Consider the following 19,430-nt stretch of genomic DNA (forward strand, 5'->3'; position numbering starts at 1 on the left):
ATTTTTAGGGCAGTAATAATTTATGTGTTTGTTTATTGAATTGTCTATTTTGAGGGGCCTCTCCAGAAGGTATTGTTGTGTGCAAATGATAAATTCAGAGAATAAAAAAGAGGAAAACTTAATAAGGGGCGATAGCTGGAGTGTTCCAGCTTGCAGAGACGGCATCTTATTAGAGAGATTATCTATCTCACTGTTAGCTTTCCTTGCCACTGGCCATCCCAGAAGTAACATCTTCCATTAGGGACTTTGAAACATCTCCACAGTAGCATTTGACAAAAACAATGCAAAGGCTTCTGAGCTTCTTACAGAGGAATAAATGATGTGGTAACAGCACAGAAAACTAGCACCATGGCACAGGTTCACCCCAGGTGCCACCAGACATTGCACTAAAGCTGGCACTGGAAGGGAGGTTGTCCTTGCCTTCCCTGGTTGGTAGAACCTTTTACCACCTTCCCAAAATGTCCCTTCCTGCCCTGGGCACGGGAGGTGCTGTGTAACAGGAGTGCCCAAAAAAGCGCCTCAGGACATGGCCAAGCCCACTCATTCCAACAGCCCTTCACCAACCACCAGAACTCCAAACTGCAGAGTGGGGTCTGAGGAAGCAGCAAATCCTGGTCTATGTGTGAAAATTCAACTGGTTTTCACATTTCTAATTATCACTAACAAAACATTGATTGAACAATTCCAACATGAGAGCAGAGCAGTGTTTGACTTTCTGTTCGACTGGGCGTTTGTTGTCTTCTCTCCAGCAGGACCAAGACTTTTACACTGTTGAGCTAGAAAGAGGAGCCAAAGGGTTTGGCTTCAGCCTGCGAGGTGGCCGGGAGTACAACATGGATCTGTACGTGCTGCGGCTCGCTGAGGATGGGCCCGCTGAGCGATGTGGGAAAATGAGGGTAGGCGCAAACCAGCTTTAAAAACACCTTTCTTTGCAATAAGCTGACTTCCCTGCCTCTCCCTTCTGCTGTGCCAGCTAGAAGGGAAATCAAATGTGAACTGAAAGTGGTTCCTATTTACTTCTGCTGATGGCATCTCTTGTCACTCTTGGTACACAGTCTATAGCAGTGTGTGTTTAGTGGTAGACTTCACCCCCTTCTTCCAGCACTGCTTTCCAAACTCCAGTACATGATCTGTTGTTTAAAGCCCAAGGGGCTTTCACGTGTAGCAGTCAAAATGGAACAGCCACAGTCTTTGCCTGCTAGTGAGCAGACAGGGGACAGAACACGTCTATGGCCCACGGGTTACAAAATCATAATGTAGGTTCTGATTAAGATTAATTGTTAACTTCATGTATCAGCTAAATGACAAATATTATAACAAGGGCATATGTTATAAAATGCCTACTGAAAAAATAATTTGACAGGTTTTATGTACTCCTAGGACCTCTGTTAGAGGTGTATTATAACTTCCCTGCATACATCATTGTCTTTAGATATATAATGTGAAGGGCATTTTCAAAAGTCTTGTGCTAGGGGTAGATCTGTGGGTCCTAAATTTTCGCTGATGAAAATGTAATGCAAAAATCAGTGCTGCCCTGTGAAAGTCAGGGCTTTGACAAGCTCTGCCAAGCCTTGTTTTCTTCTGCTGATAAATGATTATATTTACAGAATCAGCTTTGCTGATTCATAGTAGGTGTCTATATCCAAGTTAGAAACAGACCTGAAAAAGCTCCACGAACATCCCGGTTGGAGCAGACTGTGAAACAAGCAATCACTTTGACTGAAGACTTTACAGATAATCAAAATTAAATAAAATAGCAGCAGTTCTAACACTGCACTTAATATTGAGAAGCACAGTAATGGCAATGTGATTTTGCAGAACAGCAGTGAAATATTTTCGTACCTCAGGCTTTCTCCATCATCTTCATGTCTCCCAGACTCCTGTACACTGGGCACTGTGGATGGTCACTGGAAGGAGCTGGACATGTTTAGCTTCACCTGATGCATAGTTGTTCCAGCTTTGCTATGGCCACTGTCTTGTGGTGTGCTGGTAGGGACCCTTGTGGGGCCTTGTTTCTAATCATAGTCTCTTTTTTACATTGGCAGATCGGTGATGAAATCTTAGAGATCAATGGAGAAACTACCAAGAACATGAAGCACGCCCGGGCCATCGAACTGATTAAAAATGGTGGCCGCAAGGTCCGCCTGTTTCTGAAACGTGGAGATGGCTCTGTCCCAGAATATGGTGGGTCAAACTATGAAAACATTCCTTTCTTCCCTGGCATCACTCCATGAATATTTGTCTCAAGATCTGAAGCGGGAATTCTTTTTTATTTTCCTTTCTCACCAGTGTCTTACCAACCTTTGCAACATATAATTGCCTCGCTTGTGCTGAATTTTCTACACATTTCATCCTTTGCTTGCTTCCATGGACTTGGGGCGCAGTGTAAGGCAAGAACACCATAGCAGTATTTTTTTGGTGATCAGAGAGGAAAGCAAAACAAAACAAACCTTACTGTCTTGTCCAGCCAAAAAAGGAATGTCATTGAACTGTGCCAAACTGTTTCTCAGCGGCTGAATAGTTGTTTCACATAGATCTCTTCTTCTAATCAATGCAAAAACTGGGATCCCAAGTTGCTATTCTGAAGCAGTGATTTATTTTTTATTTTTTTTTTGGTTAGGTTTTTCTCTTAGTTCCTGTCTGTATCCATAGACATGAATGCCGAGATGGCTTATGAGATTTTTGCCTTTCCTTAATATTTATGTAAATATTTATAAAGCTATTTGAGAAAAAGAAGGGAAAAAAAAGCTTTACTGCAAAAATATATTGATTTGGCCTCCTGAGCCCTTTTCTTCCCCCTTAAACAGTCTGCTGGTTTCAACTAGTTAATTTGTAAGGTCTGAAAAGGTGAGGAGGTTATGAAAAGGTGCTCTCATGTCTGTCTTGGGGGAAACAGTCAGTCCTCGTTTCTTACTAAGAATTGCATTAGATTTCCTTTTCTTCCCCTGGAGGTTGGATTGCTGGGTGGCTTAACTTAGCACACTATTTAATAATATAATTATGTCTTATTTATTTGAGATAATTGTCAAATATTGTGCCCTCGATGGAGGGCTACTCCCAACCAAAGGTCTTTGAGGTTTCTATAGAAACTGATGATTGAAGGGATGTCCTTTATACTTTCCTCCCCGTATTTGGGTTATTTCTGTGTCAGTAAGTTCTGTGTTTATCATTCTCTCCATGCCCTAACACCAGAAACAAAACCCTTCTGCACAATTTATGAACTAGATTTTCTTTTCATTTGCTGTACTGTGTTTGAGAGTTTCTGCTCAGTCTGCTCATTATTTAACTTAAAATGACCAATTCAGAGTATAACCAACAAACAATTGAAGTGTTTTAACGATACGGAAGGGAAGTTGTGGGTTTACACTTCTGTAATATAAATAGCACACCAGAAGGTTCAATGATGGCACTGAAATTCTGTAATGTTCTTTCTACTTTTGTCTTTTCCTATACTCCTTTGGATGTACAGTACTGTATCATATGCTAGACTGCATAAATACCCTGTAAATTAAGTGCTTCACTTCTTAAAGCATATGTCTGTTGCACTGAGGATGGAAATCCATCACCAATTTTCTTTTGGCTAATGCTAACCACTAAACGTTCGTTCTCCAAGCAAGGATTTAACATACAGGGGTTGCACTACTGTAAAGAATATCCTTGTAACATTTGGGACTCCTTTCTCTCTTTGTTCTGTTCGCTGCAGTCGCAAATGGTTCCTCTAATAATGTTAAGTTCCAATATTTTTCTGACTTGATTGGAACGTGCTTCTCTATGAGGCTGTATATTTTTGTAATGAGTTTTGTACTTATTTTTAATGTTGTGGTCTCTGGTGGACTTTATTTTTCGTTGTTGTTTGATTGTTAATGTTTTTTCTATGACATTCTGTGTCGCTGTTCCAGCTGTCTTTTAGAATGGATGCTCTCGTTGTCTGGGTTATTGAATCACCTCTTAGATGTCTCCTTATGTCACAATAATAACAACTGCTGTCTTTGCAGCCTTATATTTGGGTGAAGCCTAGACAATCTGACTGGAAAAATAAACTTTCTTTATTCTAAGATAAAATATGTAGATTTTTCTTTCTTTCATCTTTATTATAGGGAATCTAAATTTTCTACTTTTCTCTTTCTCTTTCTCTTACTTTTCTTGGTGCTGGGCTCTTCCTTCCTCAGCGATGATACCTCCTAATATCGCTGCATGTATGAGAAATGACAAGCTCGGGGAGTCTTGCTTCTACCTTATGGGCCATAATCAAACTACGGTTTGTAGCTAAAATCAATATTAGGTGTTTTTGTGCTGTGGCCTAATTCCCTCACATTGCTTTTCTGCTTCGCTATATTCTATATGTACAGCAATTCATCCTGAACACCCTGCGTCCCCCAAATTGTAAGTACACACTCCACAGGACATGTTTGAACCTCGCTTGTACCTTGTGTGATAGGCAGGTTGCCACAAGCCACGTGCTTACAGCCACAGGAAAGCAGCGTGGTCCCGTCCCCAGCTGTGGCCTGAAAGTGCTAATAGAGCCCACGTGTGGGTTACAACGTGGGTTTCACTTGGAATTCACAAAAATCACAGCCCATGGACACACCTACCCTCCCAAGCTCGGGAGTGGAAATGCCATCAAATGGGAGACACTTGGCATGATGGCAGGAGGAATGTAGAGGGTTTGGCTTGGTGGGAGGGAAGGCAAAAAGGAGAAAAAGAGGGAAAAAAATCTGCCTATCCCCACTAGTGTTTGTGAGGGTTTCCAGTCGTTGCTATCAGGGCATTCCACCTCAAGGTGGGTGTTGGGGTGCGAGCGTAAGGAAGTGGCTAATGCCAGCCAAGCTGCCACGAAGGAGTTACTTTAAGAAAGAAAACAATAAGCAAATAAAAGCAGCATTTGCATTAAGGCAGAGCAGCTACTTTAATGTATTTCATGTTTGTAATGAATCATTCATAAACATCCGTTACAAATGACGGGAGTAATTGTAGCTTAGCTGCAGTGCAGGGCTGGGGTTTAGTTTGGATGTTCTTTTTCTACTTCTGCTTTGCAGTTTGTCTTGCAGAGGCAGCTCAGCTGTATTTTACCTCAAATAGTACATGAAAAATAATGAACTGGAGATTAGATTTGAGTCAAAGCCATCCTACATATTACAGTATCTTTCCATTGCTTTGATATGAAAAAATCATAACTACTGTCATCGTTGTTTGAATCATTGTGGCAAAACCAAAATCTACCCTAGGACTTTACATAACACGGTAGAACTAAGTGAGATTAAGTTATGCCTTAAATGAAATGGAAATGGCATGATTACGGTCTAATTCTCACACCTTCAAAATGTTATTTTACAAGGTGGAAACTTAATAATCAATTCTATTTTCTCTACATTTTCTGCTATTTGAACCGAGGCCTCCCACACCTGGAAGGCAGTTCTTTATAATGTCTTAAAAGACAAAAATTGTTTCCTAAAGGCCCTCTTTATTGGAAGCTATTAAAAAAAAAGCAGACAACAACCTGAACTACAATGGTGTTTTTTTTCCACTGGAAAGAATGTAGTGTAACCGAAACATTATGAATTGGGCTTGGGGAAAAATGTAAAGTGCCCCGTGCCCAGAAGAGCATAAAGATGAGATCAGCTTGGACCAAAACATGGCTAACGATCAGAGCAGCACCAGTACTAACCTGTAACTCTCGTTGTTCACAGTTAAATTAACAAAAGCTTCGGTTAGCCTTCCTGACTGCTTTAACAGTTGTTTGTTTTTGTCACTAATGAAGTCTGGAGAGTGCTAAGTGGTGTCACAGCACCGCGGAAGGCATCAATACCAAACCCTTTGCTGTTATTTTCTTTCAGACCCCAGCAGTGACAGGAACAGTCCCGCCACAGGTTCACAAAATGTATCGGAAATGAAACCCGCGCCATCCGACCGACGGCAGCACCCATCATCGGAGTCCAGTTATCCACCAGACCTTCACAAATCATCACAACATGGGGACAAGCGGACTTACGTTAGAGACCTAAAAGGCAGCAGAGAGTTTAGCAGACATCCCAATGAACACCACACTTGGAATGGGACTTCTAAAACCAACGACCACGTGCCAGGCAGGAGGATGGAGAGGTCGCCGGAGAGGAGGCACCAAAGGCAGCCAGAGAGGGCTGTGGTGAACGGGCAGAAGAGGAGGTCTCCCGAAAAGCGCAGGGAAGGGACAAGGAGCGCTGACAACACTTTGGAGAGGCGGGAGCGACTGGAGAGGAGGAGAGAGCTCTCTCCTGAGAGGCGCAGGGAGCGGTCGCCCGGCCGGCGGCGGCGGTCGCTGGAGAGGCTGACGGAGCCCAGGAGGTCCCCGGAGCGGAGAAGAGAGAGCTCCCTCGACCGACGGGCCAAGTCGTCCGACCGGCGGAGGGAGAGGTCGCCCGACAGACGGCTCAGGGAGGAACGAGCCGGCCAGCGGGAGAGGGAAGACCCCGGCTGGAAGCACGAGGTGAGCCGCAGGCACCTGCCCGAGCAGCGCAGGCGGCCCTACAAGGAGTGCAGCACCGACCTCAGCATCTGAGGGGCTCCCCGGGGTCCCTGTCACCTTCCCCACACCAAGGGAGCGGAGGAGAGAGTGAAACCACCTGGCTTTCGCAGGCGACGAGACATCCGCCGCCTGCTGATCCTACAAACCGTTTATGCAGATGAAATCTTATAACAAAAAAAAAAAAAAAGCGTTGTGCCTGATGTATAATATTAAAGAAAGTATTTTTCAGTGTATTCTTTTTTTTTTAATTACTTGCCAAATGTTGGTCCTAAAGGATTATAAAATTTTGTTTCTACATTCTTTGTAGATTTCTTAAAAATAATTCCCTTATTGGGCTACTTTCCCCCCTCCCCAATATAGTAAGTGGGGGTAGCCAGTAATATAATATAGGCAAAGGATTTTATGACCAAGTTTGAATAATTTGATCCAGACTGTTCTCTAGTGACTCACTGCTACACTGTATGTAGAAAATTTTTTAAGGGTTGGGGGTGGGGAAGGAAGAAAATTGTTCATCTCAGTAGGAATGGAGCGCTCCTGCTGAAGGAATTAAAAAGGAAAGAGACAAATGTTCCTAAAGTTGCAAGAACTGTATGAAGAGACTACTGTTTCAATGAAGGATATTTATAATAATAATAAATAATTTAAAAAAATAAAAAAAAAAAAAGCAACCAAACCCACACAGCACAAGATGATTTACAATATGTAATTTGTAGTTTGTTCCATGAACAGTTTATACTTTCAGGCCCCCTGGACAGGATGCGCAGAGGCAGAAGGACTGGTCACCACCATGCCTGTGCCACATGCTAACGTGGACTGTTGAGCTCTCATTAGCCTCAGCAACATGTAACGATGCTATGTCATTAAGGCAGCAGCCCTGCTCATCTCCCAGCTGTATATGGACAGCAATGCATGGTATTGTGTATCTGCTTGGAAGCAAGGGGAGGGATTGGGATTCTGGGACAAGGCACAATGCGGTGGGAGCACAGTCCCCCTGCTCAGAGCAGGTGTATTCCTTCTGCTCAGGCATAACCAGTGGGCTTTCATTTTGCCAAATTCCAAAAGCTCTCAATTCTTCTTGCTCTGCATTTAAAGGGTTGGGGTTTTTGTTGTTTTACTGGTTCATCCTTACTGAGACAAAAGGAGTGCACTTGCTGGGGAGGAAAGAAGAAAAAAAAAAAAAGGAAAAAAAGGAAAAAAAAAGAAAAAGTATCAAAGGGAAATCACAGGCTGAAAGAGGCAATCAGTGGGACAACCTGGTTGTAGAAGCCTATCCATACCTGGTTATGTGCTGTAAATTTGAGTCTAAGAACAGCAGCAAAAGAGAAACCTGCAAGTTTCTAAGTTGTATTTTTAAATTTGCAAGCTGTGTGGTAAGTCTGCTGTAGCATTGGTCTAAGATTTAATGGATTACTGCCTAGCTGAGCCAAAATGTTTGCCGTTACTGTTGGACCACTAAAGTAAACTGCTGCTTTTTCCAGTGCATTGGTGTGTACATGTATACTGACTCACATCCTCCATATGAACACAAAACCATTGCAAGTCTATCACTGTTGTTGCCATGGTACTGTAAAAACAAAACCAAGAAAGAAGATGGCCAATCATTGTGTGTACAGTTGAAATTGTAATTAATAGAGCCTGTTGGAAAAAAAAACAAAACTGTTGCCTTTTTCTTGTATAAAAGAGGATTTATGACAAAATTTAGGTGTGAGGAATGTGATTAAGTGTTTATATTTCTAAAAATGGAAAAAAATTTGATTCAGGGGATATATTTTAATGTAAACTGAATCAGGTATGTAAAGCTGTTTTAAAATGGGAGACTGTATCAGTAATTCTAAAGCTTTTGTTGGTTTGAATAACATTTCTTTCTTCATGGTGGGCCTGCTTATGTATTATTAAGCACTTGTATGCAGTCTATATTCTCCAATCATCATTTCTTGCAACATGCTATAGGCAAAATGCTCTTTTCTGTGTTGATGAAAAGCAGTATGTGGGCCAATCTTTTTTATAAAACACTATGCATATATAAATACTACATTGTTCATAGCTTTATTTGACTTAATTGGGTTTATACATAACACTAGGACGAGTAGATGTGGACTTACCCAGTAAGAGCTTCTTTCCTTGGAACAGACACTATGTATATGATGTAGCAACAAAGAAGGAGAAAGTCTGTGAATGCTATTTTTATTATCAAATAAAGTTTTCCATACAAAGCATGCATGCGAGTGTAGTGATAAGATAAAGGAAGAACCACACCTTAATGTTACTTATTCATCCCTGCCTAAATTAATAAAACCATAGGTTATGGTCACCAAGGGCCATCTATTAAATATGTATTAATCATCCATTAAATATGTATTATCATTTGACAAGCCTTAAAGCAAAGTTTCCCAGTCTTCCAGGGTAAAATTTCCTCCCCTAAAATAGTCAGAAATGAAAGGTTTAGGTGAAGCAGGGTCTGTCATTGTGTCTGAGGTTTGTGTCATTGATTCTTCATAGCACATAGGCACGTGTGACCATAGAAAACCAAGGCAGCAACTGTTCAGTTGCTGTTGTGGAGGTTGTTGGTGCCATATATATGTGTGTGTGATGTATGTGTGTATATACATATACACACAAATATACATATATCCATGCATATATATAGATAGATAGATTATAGATATAGATATGTGTATATGTATGTATATATATACACACACACACACACATCACCAAGGCTGTATGTCTCCCATCTTAGTTCTTAAAATGTAGAAAGACTTTTAAGGTTGAAAAATGTTTATATTACATATATTTTTTAAATTACTTTCAAATCTTGCATAGTTCAGCAGGCTCCACTCACCTGTTTACCTGAAACTTCAGGAAACCTGCTGGGAGTCCTGGCAGCTGGAGAGAGTCTATAGTGAAGGATTTATATTTCCAGTCACAGCATCCTCAAAGGGAATTGTCTGGTGCAGTCTGAGTCCTTAGGGGTATGGAAGGGTCACTGAGAAAGTGTTTGGATATTTTAAATTTTAATCTCTTATGATGATCAATGCCTTTACCCTGAAACCATTTTGTCATGGTATACATTGGTATACATTTGTACCTTCTGCTGTTGCTACTGTTTCTCTTCTTGTTCATGTTATAAATTCAAATGATCTTACAGAGATGAGTAGGTGAGTCTCAAGCTTTTGAAGTGTTGAGTCTCAGCTAAAGATATTACATATATAATACCAAAATTACAGAAACATCTAATTTAAAAAGAAAATGCTACAAGTTGAAAAACAAAATTCAAAATGCCTTGTTAGTGGTGGCATCCTTTCTACTGCTTCCAAACCCCCTGAGAGCTGGAGCCCTGCTCTGCAGCATGAGCATTGCAGCTCCATACTCTGTGGTGCAGCCTTAGTCACTGTAATTAATTCCAGCCTTACTTTTAACCATAAAATATTTTTCAAAACTTCTAAAAATGAAAAGAACCCCTTTTTAGATTGTAACTTGGCTCCTGTTTTGTCAAACACCATCCTACAACTGTGAAGCTGCCAAGAAGATGAATTAGAATCTGTTTCTTATGAAGAACTGGGAAGTTTCTGAAGTGGTACGTGAAAAATCTCTGCAAATTGATTTGGTTAGGGTTTGGGTTTGTTTGGGGGCTGAGTTTCACACTTTTTTTATCAGTCAGACATGATCAAGTTCCTGTGCCATCAGTATGCTCAGTCCTGTCATTTGCATTGATTAATTCCTAATTGTGAAAGTTTTGACTGCAGAGGGATTGTTCAGCCAACATGGAGAATTATGTGAGGTTTGATCTCTTTGGTTGGTCTTGCACGTAACTTCTGGGTTAACTGAGCTGTGTTTGCTGCCTTTATACACTTACTCAGTTCACTCCTTGAATATTCATCCCTTGGCATTGGAGCCAGTGTTTTATTTAATAGTGATCTTGTGTTAAACCATCTGCTGTAATATGCTTGTTTTATCACTGGAGTAGTAATTATAGATACTGTTCTCCTCCTCACTTTGATACCTTTTGTTACAACAGGCTTTCAGCTCTGTCTCTTGGCTGACTGTTCTGCTGAAGAACATTATAAATGGCTCATAATATGTTCAGTTTTTTTGGCTCTCATAAATAGTACCAGGAAAAGATGTCATTTATGACTCACTGCTGCCATCTGTAAATGTATGCCTGTTAGGCCTTTGGGATTGTATTTTTTTAAGATTTATTTCTAAAAAAGGAAGAGTGGAAACTAAAAAAAGTATCCCAGTTTACTTAGTAGTTGCTGTAAATCGCGTGAGTCTGAGATGATGCCAGTTTCTGTTTTGGATGTGATGCTAATCCATCAGCATTCCTTCCTGGTCTGTAATGAAGAGGCAGTAAAATATCACCCAAATGGAGATGTTGGGGTTTCAGGACAGAGAGGAGAATTAAATACATCGTGTCACAAGGACTGCTGCTTAATGAATGTAGGAATTCAGTGGCTGGGGCTGACCATGCATGATTGGGCAGTCTGACACACGAACATGAACTTCAATTCAGAAATTTTATTTTTCTTTCCAAAATTTAGGGCATACTGTTCCTGTATTCCTGTGTCTGAATTCCCTATAAATACCCCAAGCATACCCTACAAAATAGGGTGTAAAAGCCATTAAAATCCAGTGAGGTTTATGCATGAGTTCAGGCTCAAGCAGTGTTTACCCCCGTATTTTGGCAGAGTTTATACTTTCATATCTGGGTCTAGAGGCACCAGGAGATGAGCTCTGGCAATTCAGCAGAAAATAATGTGTGCCCTGGCCCTTCGACATCAATGTCAGACATCTCTGCATGGACCCATTCTGGTGATAACGTGAGCTGCAGTGATGAGCCCTTCACTGAGGCAGCAGAGATGAACAGCACCATCCGTGTTGCTGACTGGACAGATGAGGAGGCTCTTATCCTCAGCAAATCTTCTTTGGCAGCATGTGCATTGCAAATCTCCCTTTCAAGGAACAGTCTGAGCCTCAAGATGCTGAAGTTGAAACGGGGGCGGTTTCATCTCCTTGAGAAGTCTCATTAGCTTTATATTTTGCAGTAAAGAGTTTCCTAAAAGAGGACTTCTGAGGAGGTTTTTTCTGCAGTAGGAGGGAGAGGTCATACTCAAGCAAATCCAAATTGCTGGCATTATGCCTCAGCCAAGGTACTTTTGGTCCATTCCTAAACTGATTTGACTTTGGTGCTGATGGTAAGAAAGAGTCAGGCCTATATGGAATGGGAATTCCACCTTGCTTATGTAGATTTTGTAGACTAGGCTTCATCTCTGCCCCAGTGTCATCTATGACCAGTCTTAACTTTCCTTTCTTTCATTTGCATTTGTAAAAAAATTCAGTCTTCATGTTTTTTATCTGTCACTGGAGGTTTGAGCCCATGTGACATCACCTCACATCTGCTGTGAGCTAAGGGCATATGTGTGCTCACATTTGGATGTATGGCTGAGCTTATCTGCAGCAGTTTGTTGAGTCAGGAAAACAGGATGGTGAGACTGTCCCTGCAAGCCTGGTGGCTCGTGTTCGTATGAATGAGATTTTGAATTAGCTGCCTTGCTTCTTTCTAAGGATAATCAGAAATAGGAATGTCTGGAGGAGGAAGTTGGCTGAGGCTCATTCCATATGTGTTAAAGAAAATATTGATTGGATGTGGAAGCAACTTGGAGAGCTTCTTGAGGACTCGGGCTTTTGTTCCATATAAATGAGCAGGGGTTTTTCTCATTGTTTCTCAGTAAGATTTTTCTGGATCCTGTTTTTTTCTTTCATGAGACTCCAGTTTGCTTCGGGGACCCACAGGCAACTTCTTTCCTCTCTGTTTGATCCAACAATTGTTGCCACGGCTTTGAAGTGTGGAGTCTGCTGGCAAAGCCTCTGCCTTTGTAACCTCTGAACTGCAGTTGTGTAACACAGGGCTGGATTCCAAGAACACGAGGCAGTTTCTCTGCTGTACCCTGCTGCAGACATGGTCAGCATGTCCTGCTCCTCCTCTTCTGTGGAAACAGAGCTCCTCACCACAGGCACAGAGAGCTGAGGAAAAGCCAAGAATCACCCTCTGAAGGTGCACCCAAGTACCATGTCCTACTGGTTTCCAGATGTGACATGAAAACTAAAGCGTCATTAAATTTTGGGGGCTGATTCACAGAACTTGAATTCATTATTCTGTGAAATGATTTACTGAATGGTTAGATGTTTAAAGATTCCCGTGCACATTCTTTGCATGGTAACAACAGTAAGAGAAAAAGAAAAGACCGTGAAAACATTCATGGCATATGTTTTCTTGTTTCTTGTTGAGGATGCATCAGACATCTGTTTTCCTTCTCCAGTCCCTTCTCTAGTTGAAATAATAACCTGATGAAACAGGTGTTTTTAGACAAAATGCTGGGGATGTCAAAATGAAATAATTTTGCCAGAACCTCAGAGAAAAAGTCTAAACCAGTTCTTCATTGAACTTCATTCAGTCTTTGAAAAGTATTGTTTTATAAAAGTGGTACTTCATGTCACTTAATATACATTTGCTAACATGAAAAAGGTTTAATTCTTTATAAAAGAAACTACTGACTGTGTTTTCCTAAAGTGCCTGACTCACATGGGCCCAGTTTGTTTTTTAAACCTCTGACTGATTACTTGGATTGAAAGTTGACTGCCACTGGATTTCCTTGTGCTCTTGGTCAAAAGTCTTCAGCTTAATTGTGTGACAACAATGCAAAAATATGCAAATATGCAAACTATAAACACCTCTGAAGTGCTTAAAGTGACAACACACAGAGTTTTGATGTTGGGAGCGTGGCACAAGCCTGTGTGAGGGACTCTGTACCAGCTGGGCACATCCCTGCCTGGTGCCTCCCAGCTGCCCAAAAAAACTGGAGCATCTGGGGCTTGGGGGCTGCTGGGCTGTATTTATTCCAGCACTCAGTAGGTTGGGCTGGTAGGCACACAGCTCTGCTTCACTCCTGAGTGCATCTCTGGGAACATCCCAGAGCCAGAAGGGAGTTTCCTCCCAAAGACCTCCGAATAAGGATTGCTTCCTTTTGCTGAGAGCAGTGACTAACACTGCCATCACCTGTGACATTGCATCAACTCAAGTATTTTACCCTGAAATTCTGCCTATCCTAGAGATTGATCTTGGTTTGTAACTAATATTAATGATGGTAGCTTCTGTTATTGCATTGCTTCAGCATATTGTGAAAATCCATATCCCTCTGCTTACAAAGGATTTCATTCATCTGCCTGATGAATTCTTATTCCAATTATGACTTAATAAAGAGAGTCTTCTAACACAGCTTCATGGCAGGTACAGATTATTAATCCTTTTTGTGATTGACATGTTTTACAGCAGTGAAGTCTCATGATTTTTTTTGCATCACAATTTCTTTATAAAAAGGATGCACTCTTAATTCATTGAGCCAAAAAATAGACACATGCTGTCTTCAGGTTTAGGTGTACTTCACTCCCTGTTCGTTGTGGAAAATGATCCATAAGGATAGCAGTTCAGTGGGAAAAATCAAATTAATTTCAAAGTGTTAAGTAATTAGACAAATAGACTTGTGAGCTTATTAGAAAGTGTCCATCTGCTTGTCTGAAGTTCTCACCAAAATGAGGTTTGGTTTGCTTTTTCTACTTTGTGTTATTCAGTTTGCCTTCCTACCTGAAATCTCCTATAGCTGCTAAAGCCTGGTGATTTATATCACTGTCTTGTTTGTATCTCTTCTGATAAAGTGGCATAAAGTTGACTCCTCTACTTTCAGCATGCTCCTTTATTTCCATGCATGCTCTTTGTCTTTATCAACTTTTACTGCAAAGTAGAACAATTCATCCTTTCTCAGTCTTTGGTTCCTACAAGGTCTTTTGCTAAAGGCAGGATGTTGTGAGGTTTTGGGCTTCATTTATCACAGCAGAATTGCATCAACAGTTTTTCAGCAAAATGGAGAAGATGGGTAAACAGTGGAAAGCTGAAGCAGCAGATTTCATACACCAGGCTGTTAGCAAAATCTGATTTTCCAATTTTGCACAAAAACAGAGCAACTTTTGTTTGTGTGGAGTCCTGCCAAACCCACATTAACTGTATTTAATTTGATTGTTTGGAGTCCAGATGAAAATGCTTTTCAAATAATTAGTTGAGCGTAATCATGGAGATCCTGATTCCAAAAAAATGCCTTGCTGAGGAAGGCATAGAGACACAAGCCTGAGACTTGCAGAAGTCAAGGGACATAATCATTTAATTAAGAGCCTTCCTGAGCAAGGTCAGGAATGTTCATAGGAGTTAATGATCAGCATTCTCTCAACCTATGCCAGAAACAACACCACTTGCAGTCTACTGATTAATGGTTTTTGTGGCTTCCTGTCCTTGCCTTTATTCTTGAGCACTCTGACAAGGATCTCCATGTCTGGGACTTGTTTCACATGTGCTATCAAGTGGCAGTGCCCCTCACACAGCAGGAGCACATTCAAAACATGGTTGTGGCTTTGTGTCCCATTGCTGTCCTCTTGCTCCACAGGAAATTCCTCTCCAGGAACTTTCCTCATATTTCTCTGCTTCGTGGTGCTCGTGTTCTCCAGAGCAGAAAACAGCACTACACTGAGGAAATCCATTCATCTAGCTATGTTGGATGAGAAGAGCATCTCTTCTCTCATGAGCACTGGTAGCAAGTATTTAGAGGACTTCTTTTTTGCCACAGGTTTTTATGGTCACTATGCCAGGCAATGCTCCCATACCTACCATGGTGGAATTTCATAGCTCAGCCCCAGGTGTGTTCTCAGACTCAGGGGACACATCTTGGCTATCACCAGATCCTGGCTGAGGGGCTTCAGTTCCATCTGAAGGACATAGACCAGGATGTTGTGCTGCCCTTACCCTCAGTAAATCCCATTGCACTGGCGGTGAAAACAGTTTTATATTGAAATTAAGATGCTGAAAAACAGAAATACCCAGAACCGAGTGGGTGCTTCAAATAAAAGTGTTTCCATAGCAAAGAAGTAGTTACATACTACATAATGGTCTAGAGTTAATAAATAATGAAGAGAAGCTGAAGTTTGAGTATTTTCTATGGTGGAAGTGAACCAGCAATGCTAAGGGAAAGGCAGATGATGAAACAAAGATAAAGCCAAGTGCACAAAAATTCATTTTCTTAAAAACAATACAACAACAAAAAACTCCTGTCAGAATGATAGTCAGGCTAGCATTTAGCTCTTGATGACTAAGTTAAGAACAAAAAGACTGAAAAAAACATGCAAAAAGGAAAGGTAAGCAACTTAAAAGAGATTTCCACTCAAAAAGGTCTTCCATTTTTTAAAAAAATTTTGTGAAAATGTTAATCTTTGAAAAATCACATCTTCCCATAAGCATGTGAAAAAAAAAACCACACCCCAAGCATCCCACCCTTCAAATGTTACCATGTTTTTCCTCTCTTGGTACACCCATAAGAGGACTGGCATTGGATGTGTTCCAATGTAGTGTGAGTATTAAAGGAGCAGAGAGTACTGAAGAAATAGGGAAACCTCTGGACTGCTTTCCCCAGCACGCTCTCATGTTCTTTCTTTGCATATTTAGCAGGGTTAAAACTAGGTCAGAGTCGCCCTGCCATGTGCTGGAGCTGTGGCTGTGACATTAGCCCGGAGCTGCCTCTGGCTGCTGTCAGTTTGCAGGGCTGGTGGAGTCAGTGAGCCTGATCTTCCTCTTACAGACCATGGCATAAATCACAGTGAGCCTGCAGAGGCAGCAGGAGGACATGGGGAGGGATGGAGAAAGTGGGCCAAGTGCTTGCAGATGCTTCAAGCAGCAGCAGAACACTGCTGGTGAAGCCATGGCCTGGAAGGAGCAGAGGGCTCTGTTGGAGGAACAAGGTGCACCCTCAGGGCCTGGATTGCAGCAGGGCTCCTGCCTTTGGGAAAGGGAGGCTTTCATGCAGCCAAAGGCTTTGTCACGGGGTAGGGGACAGGATGAGTGGGCAGGAACGCTTGGGCTGGGCTAAATGCTGCTCTGCCTGTCAAGCACCTCATCTACCCTCGCTGAAGGGAAAGCAGAACAGATATTCTTCCCCATATGATACAAAGAGCACATCAGCACACAGCTCCTTGCCATCATTTGGTTCCCTTTTTCTTGAGCAAGAGCATCGCTGGCAGCAGTAGATGTGACAGTCCTGGGCAGATTCTCACTTTGAATGTGCTGGTTTGTCTCAGGAAACAGACACCTGCAGTTTGTTTGGTGTGCATGCACACATGTAGGTGGTGCCCAGTTTCCCTCCAGGGTTTCCTGCATGCTAAACATGGCCAAAGACTGTCAGGGCTTTTTCCACCACCAAGCAAGTGAATCTAATGGGTTCTTTGAATCAGGACTGGAATGCATCAGATAACCTGCCCTTATCTAAGTGCAGTCTGTTGTGTTCTCCTGGCTCTTGGCAGCAGCTCAACCCTGGCATGCCCTTCTCACCCCAGCAGCCCCTTCTGATAAAGGCTGCCTGTCAGATAAATCCACTGTGGCCTTGGGGTGAAGGGGGAGATGGCTTTTCCAAACTCTGGACTCCTTTGGCTGAGGGTGATTTTTCCACCATTTGTGGCAGCTCAGCATTTGAAGAGGGTGTTTCAAGGTGGGATTTGGCCATGGGAAGTAGGAGTCAGGTTGAGCAGGAGCTCTTTAGTCACTGGGCATAGAAGAGGGGAGGATAAATATGCTGCCCAAAGCCCCAGTGAGTTCAGTGTGCAGCAGGGCCTTCAGTGCTCCTGTCACACGTGCTGGTGGCCAACACAACACACACAACACAACAAAACACAACAAAACACAACACAACACAACACAACACACACAACAAACACAACAAACACAACACAACAAAACACAACACAACAAACATAACACAACACAACAAAACACAACACAACACAACACACACAACAAACATAACACAACACAACAAAACAAAACACAACACAACACAACCCCTCTGTGATCCCCCTGGGGATGGGGGCACTGGAAGATGCCATGGGCAGCTCTGGAAGTCCAAGACCCATCTGCACAGAAGACAGACTTCCAAAGGCACAAGAAACCTCTGGTCCTTCTGGAGCTGACCTGCAGACCGTGTCCCTGGGGCGGTGGGGGACAAATCTCCCGTCGTGTTGGGGGTGGGGGTTGTGTGTTGGATGCTCCAAGGAACATTATAATTGAAATTCTTTATCAAACACCCTCATGTTTATCTTGGAGAACTTGAAAGAGTTATGAATCTGCTGAGTGTGTATCAGGCTGGGGTGGAGAGCACAAGAACAATGATCATTGCTGTGGCAGGCAATATATTATGGCTGGCTTGCCAGCTTGAAGAGTGAATGCGATTATTCTTCGTGTTTGCTTTAGTGAGGGATAAGAGACTGTTTTGCTTTCTCAGGTGTTTTGAGTCTTTTAACTCTGCCTTTGTCTTGCTGGGTTTGGGAATTAGCTTCTAAGTGTTTGTGCATTCCTCCTTCTCAAGCTGGAGGTTATTTGTGTGTTTGTGTGGAATGAAGCAGGTCTTCTGTATGGGATATTACCTCATGCTCTCTTAATTGCCTTGCTGCTGCTGCAGTTTCGGAGGGGAAGTGGCACAAAGAAGATGAAGCAGCATTTCTGTTTGAGAGGAATGAAACCCAAAAGTGTGCTGTTTATATAAGAAGCTGTTGCCAGGCTTGTGAAATCAGCCTTGTTTTGTGTAGTTCTCCTACTGCAAGAGAGGAGAATAAGAAGAAAGCATTCCAGTTAAAGGTTAAAGGATTAACAGGCAAGACAGGCACCTGAAAAGGAGACAAATAGGTCCAAACAGTGGCATTCAGAAAACCATAGTGGCAAAAATTTTGTCCTTTCATCTTGCATAAGCTGTCACCCTGCTAATGTGGCTCTCTGCTTCTAGAGTAGAATTGCTTTGCATCTGGCCAGCTCAGAGCTGGGGCATGAAGCATAAGTCTGTCAGTCCTCATCCATGCAGCCATGCCCTTAGTGTGACATTATTGCCACATGTGCAGCTGGTAATAATTTTTTGGGGGGAGCATTATTGAGTTTGACATTGACATAGTAAGGATTTTGTAGGATATCTCTAGACCTTGTTTCTGCAAGAAAGAAGAACCATGCTGTAATAATTCACCATCTGATTTACCTAGAGATGTCACCTAATATTCCTTCTAAATGGACTGCATGAGTACTGGATGGGTAGAGAGCATTATTTTTTGTTTCTTAATTCACTGGGAATAATTCATGGGCTGACAGCTGTGCTGGTGACATGAGTAGGTGCATCCCTCCAAAACAAGCCCTGACAATCACTCAGCACCCAGTTGGGCTTCACAGCATCTGTGCACTTGTAGTCCCCCTGTTATGCAACCTCTGGGCCCCTACCCACAGTCTGCTGACATTCATTTATTCATTTGATTTCATCTTCACAAGCAGCAACCGCTGTCATTTCCATATTACGAAAGGAGGCTGGGAACATGTTGACACAAGGCTTGGGCTCATGTCTATGCTCAGAGAGCAGATGGGGAGAGCTCTGTGCTCATCAAGGAAAAGAGGGTATTTAAGGACATCTTCCCTTTGTATAGAGGCTCTGGGAGAGATCATCAGAAGTGGGACTTGCTTCCTTGAGACAGGTCAGAATAAACGTTTTGTCCTGTATTTGCAAAATAAAATTCCAGATTTTATGGGTGGGAAGAGACAATAACTTTGTGATGTTCAGTGCACACAACACAAATACTCTGAATACCTGAAACAAAAATGAACCAGAAATGCCAAGCAAGAAGCAAATATTCTTGCTCTGGATGCTCCAAAGGACCTGAGATGCAGTCTCCCTTAGTGAAAATTGGAGAAAACACGTTTGAAAATGGCACTCCCAGCTCTGCAAAACAGTGAGGAATCTCCAAAGTCCTCAGAAAAGGCAAATTTCTCTTTTCCCTATGGCTTTGTGCCTTGAAGCACCCTTTGTTG

The 19,430-nt window shown here is 42.1% G+C and overlaps 1 protein-coding gene across 50 annotated transcripts in view; it reads left to right on the top strand.

Annotated features, from left to right (window-relative positions):
- MAGI1 (membrane associated guanylate kinase, WW and PDZ domain containing 1) overlaps positions 1 to 6,735 on the top strand; it is a 323,880-nt gene extending 317,145 nt beyond the window's left edge. For 33 of the 50 annotated variants that reach the window (XM_086845076.1, XM_086845046.1, XM_086845074.1 and 30 more), the window contains 3 exons: positions 750 to 896; positions 2,046 to 2,184; positions 5,835 to 6,735. In XM_086845076.1, the coding sequence (XP_086701202.1) occupies positions 750 to 896; positions 2,046 to 2,184; positions 5,835 to 6,535 (987 nt within the window). In that variant the 3' untranslated portion in view covers positions 6,536 to 6,735. Of the gene's footprint in view, positions 1 to 749; positions 897 to 2,045; positions 2,185 to 4,169; positions 4,259 to 5,834 lie in introns of all 50 variants that reach the window. The other 17 variants (XM_086845047.1, XM_086845052.1, XM_086845075.1 and 14 more) reach the window with 3 other exon arrangements.
- Positions 6,736 to 19,430: the final 12,695 nt, after the last annotated feature.

Source organism: Cyanistes caeruleus, chromosome 11 (assembly GCF_971803275.1).
Source record: "Cyanistes caeruleus chromosome 11, bCyaCae1.hap1.1, whole genome shotgun sequence".
In the NCBI taxonomy this organism is placed as follows: Eukaryota; Metazoa; Chordata; class Aves; order Passeriformes; family Paridae; genus Cyanistes; species Cyanistes caeruleus.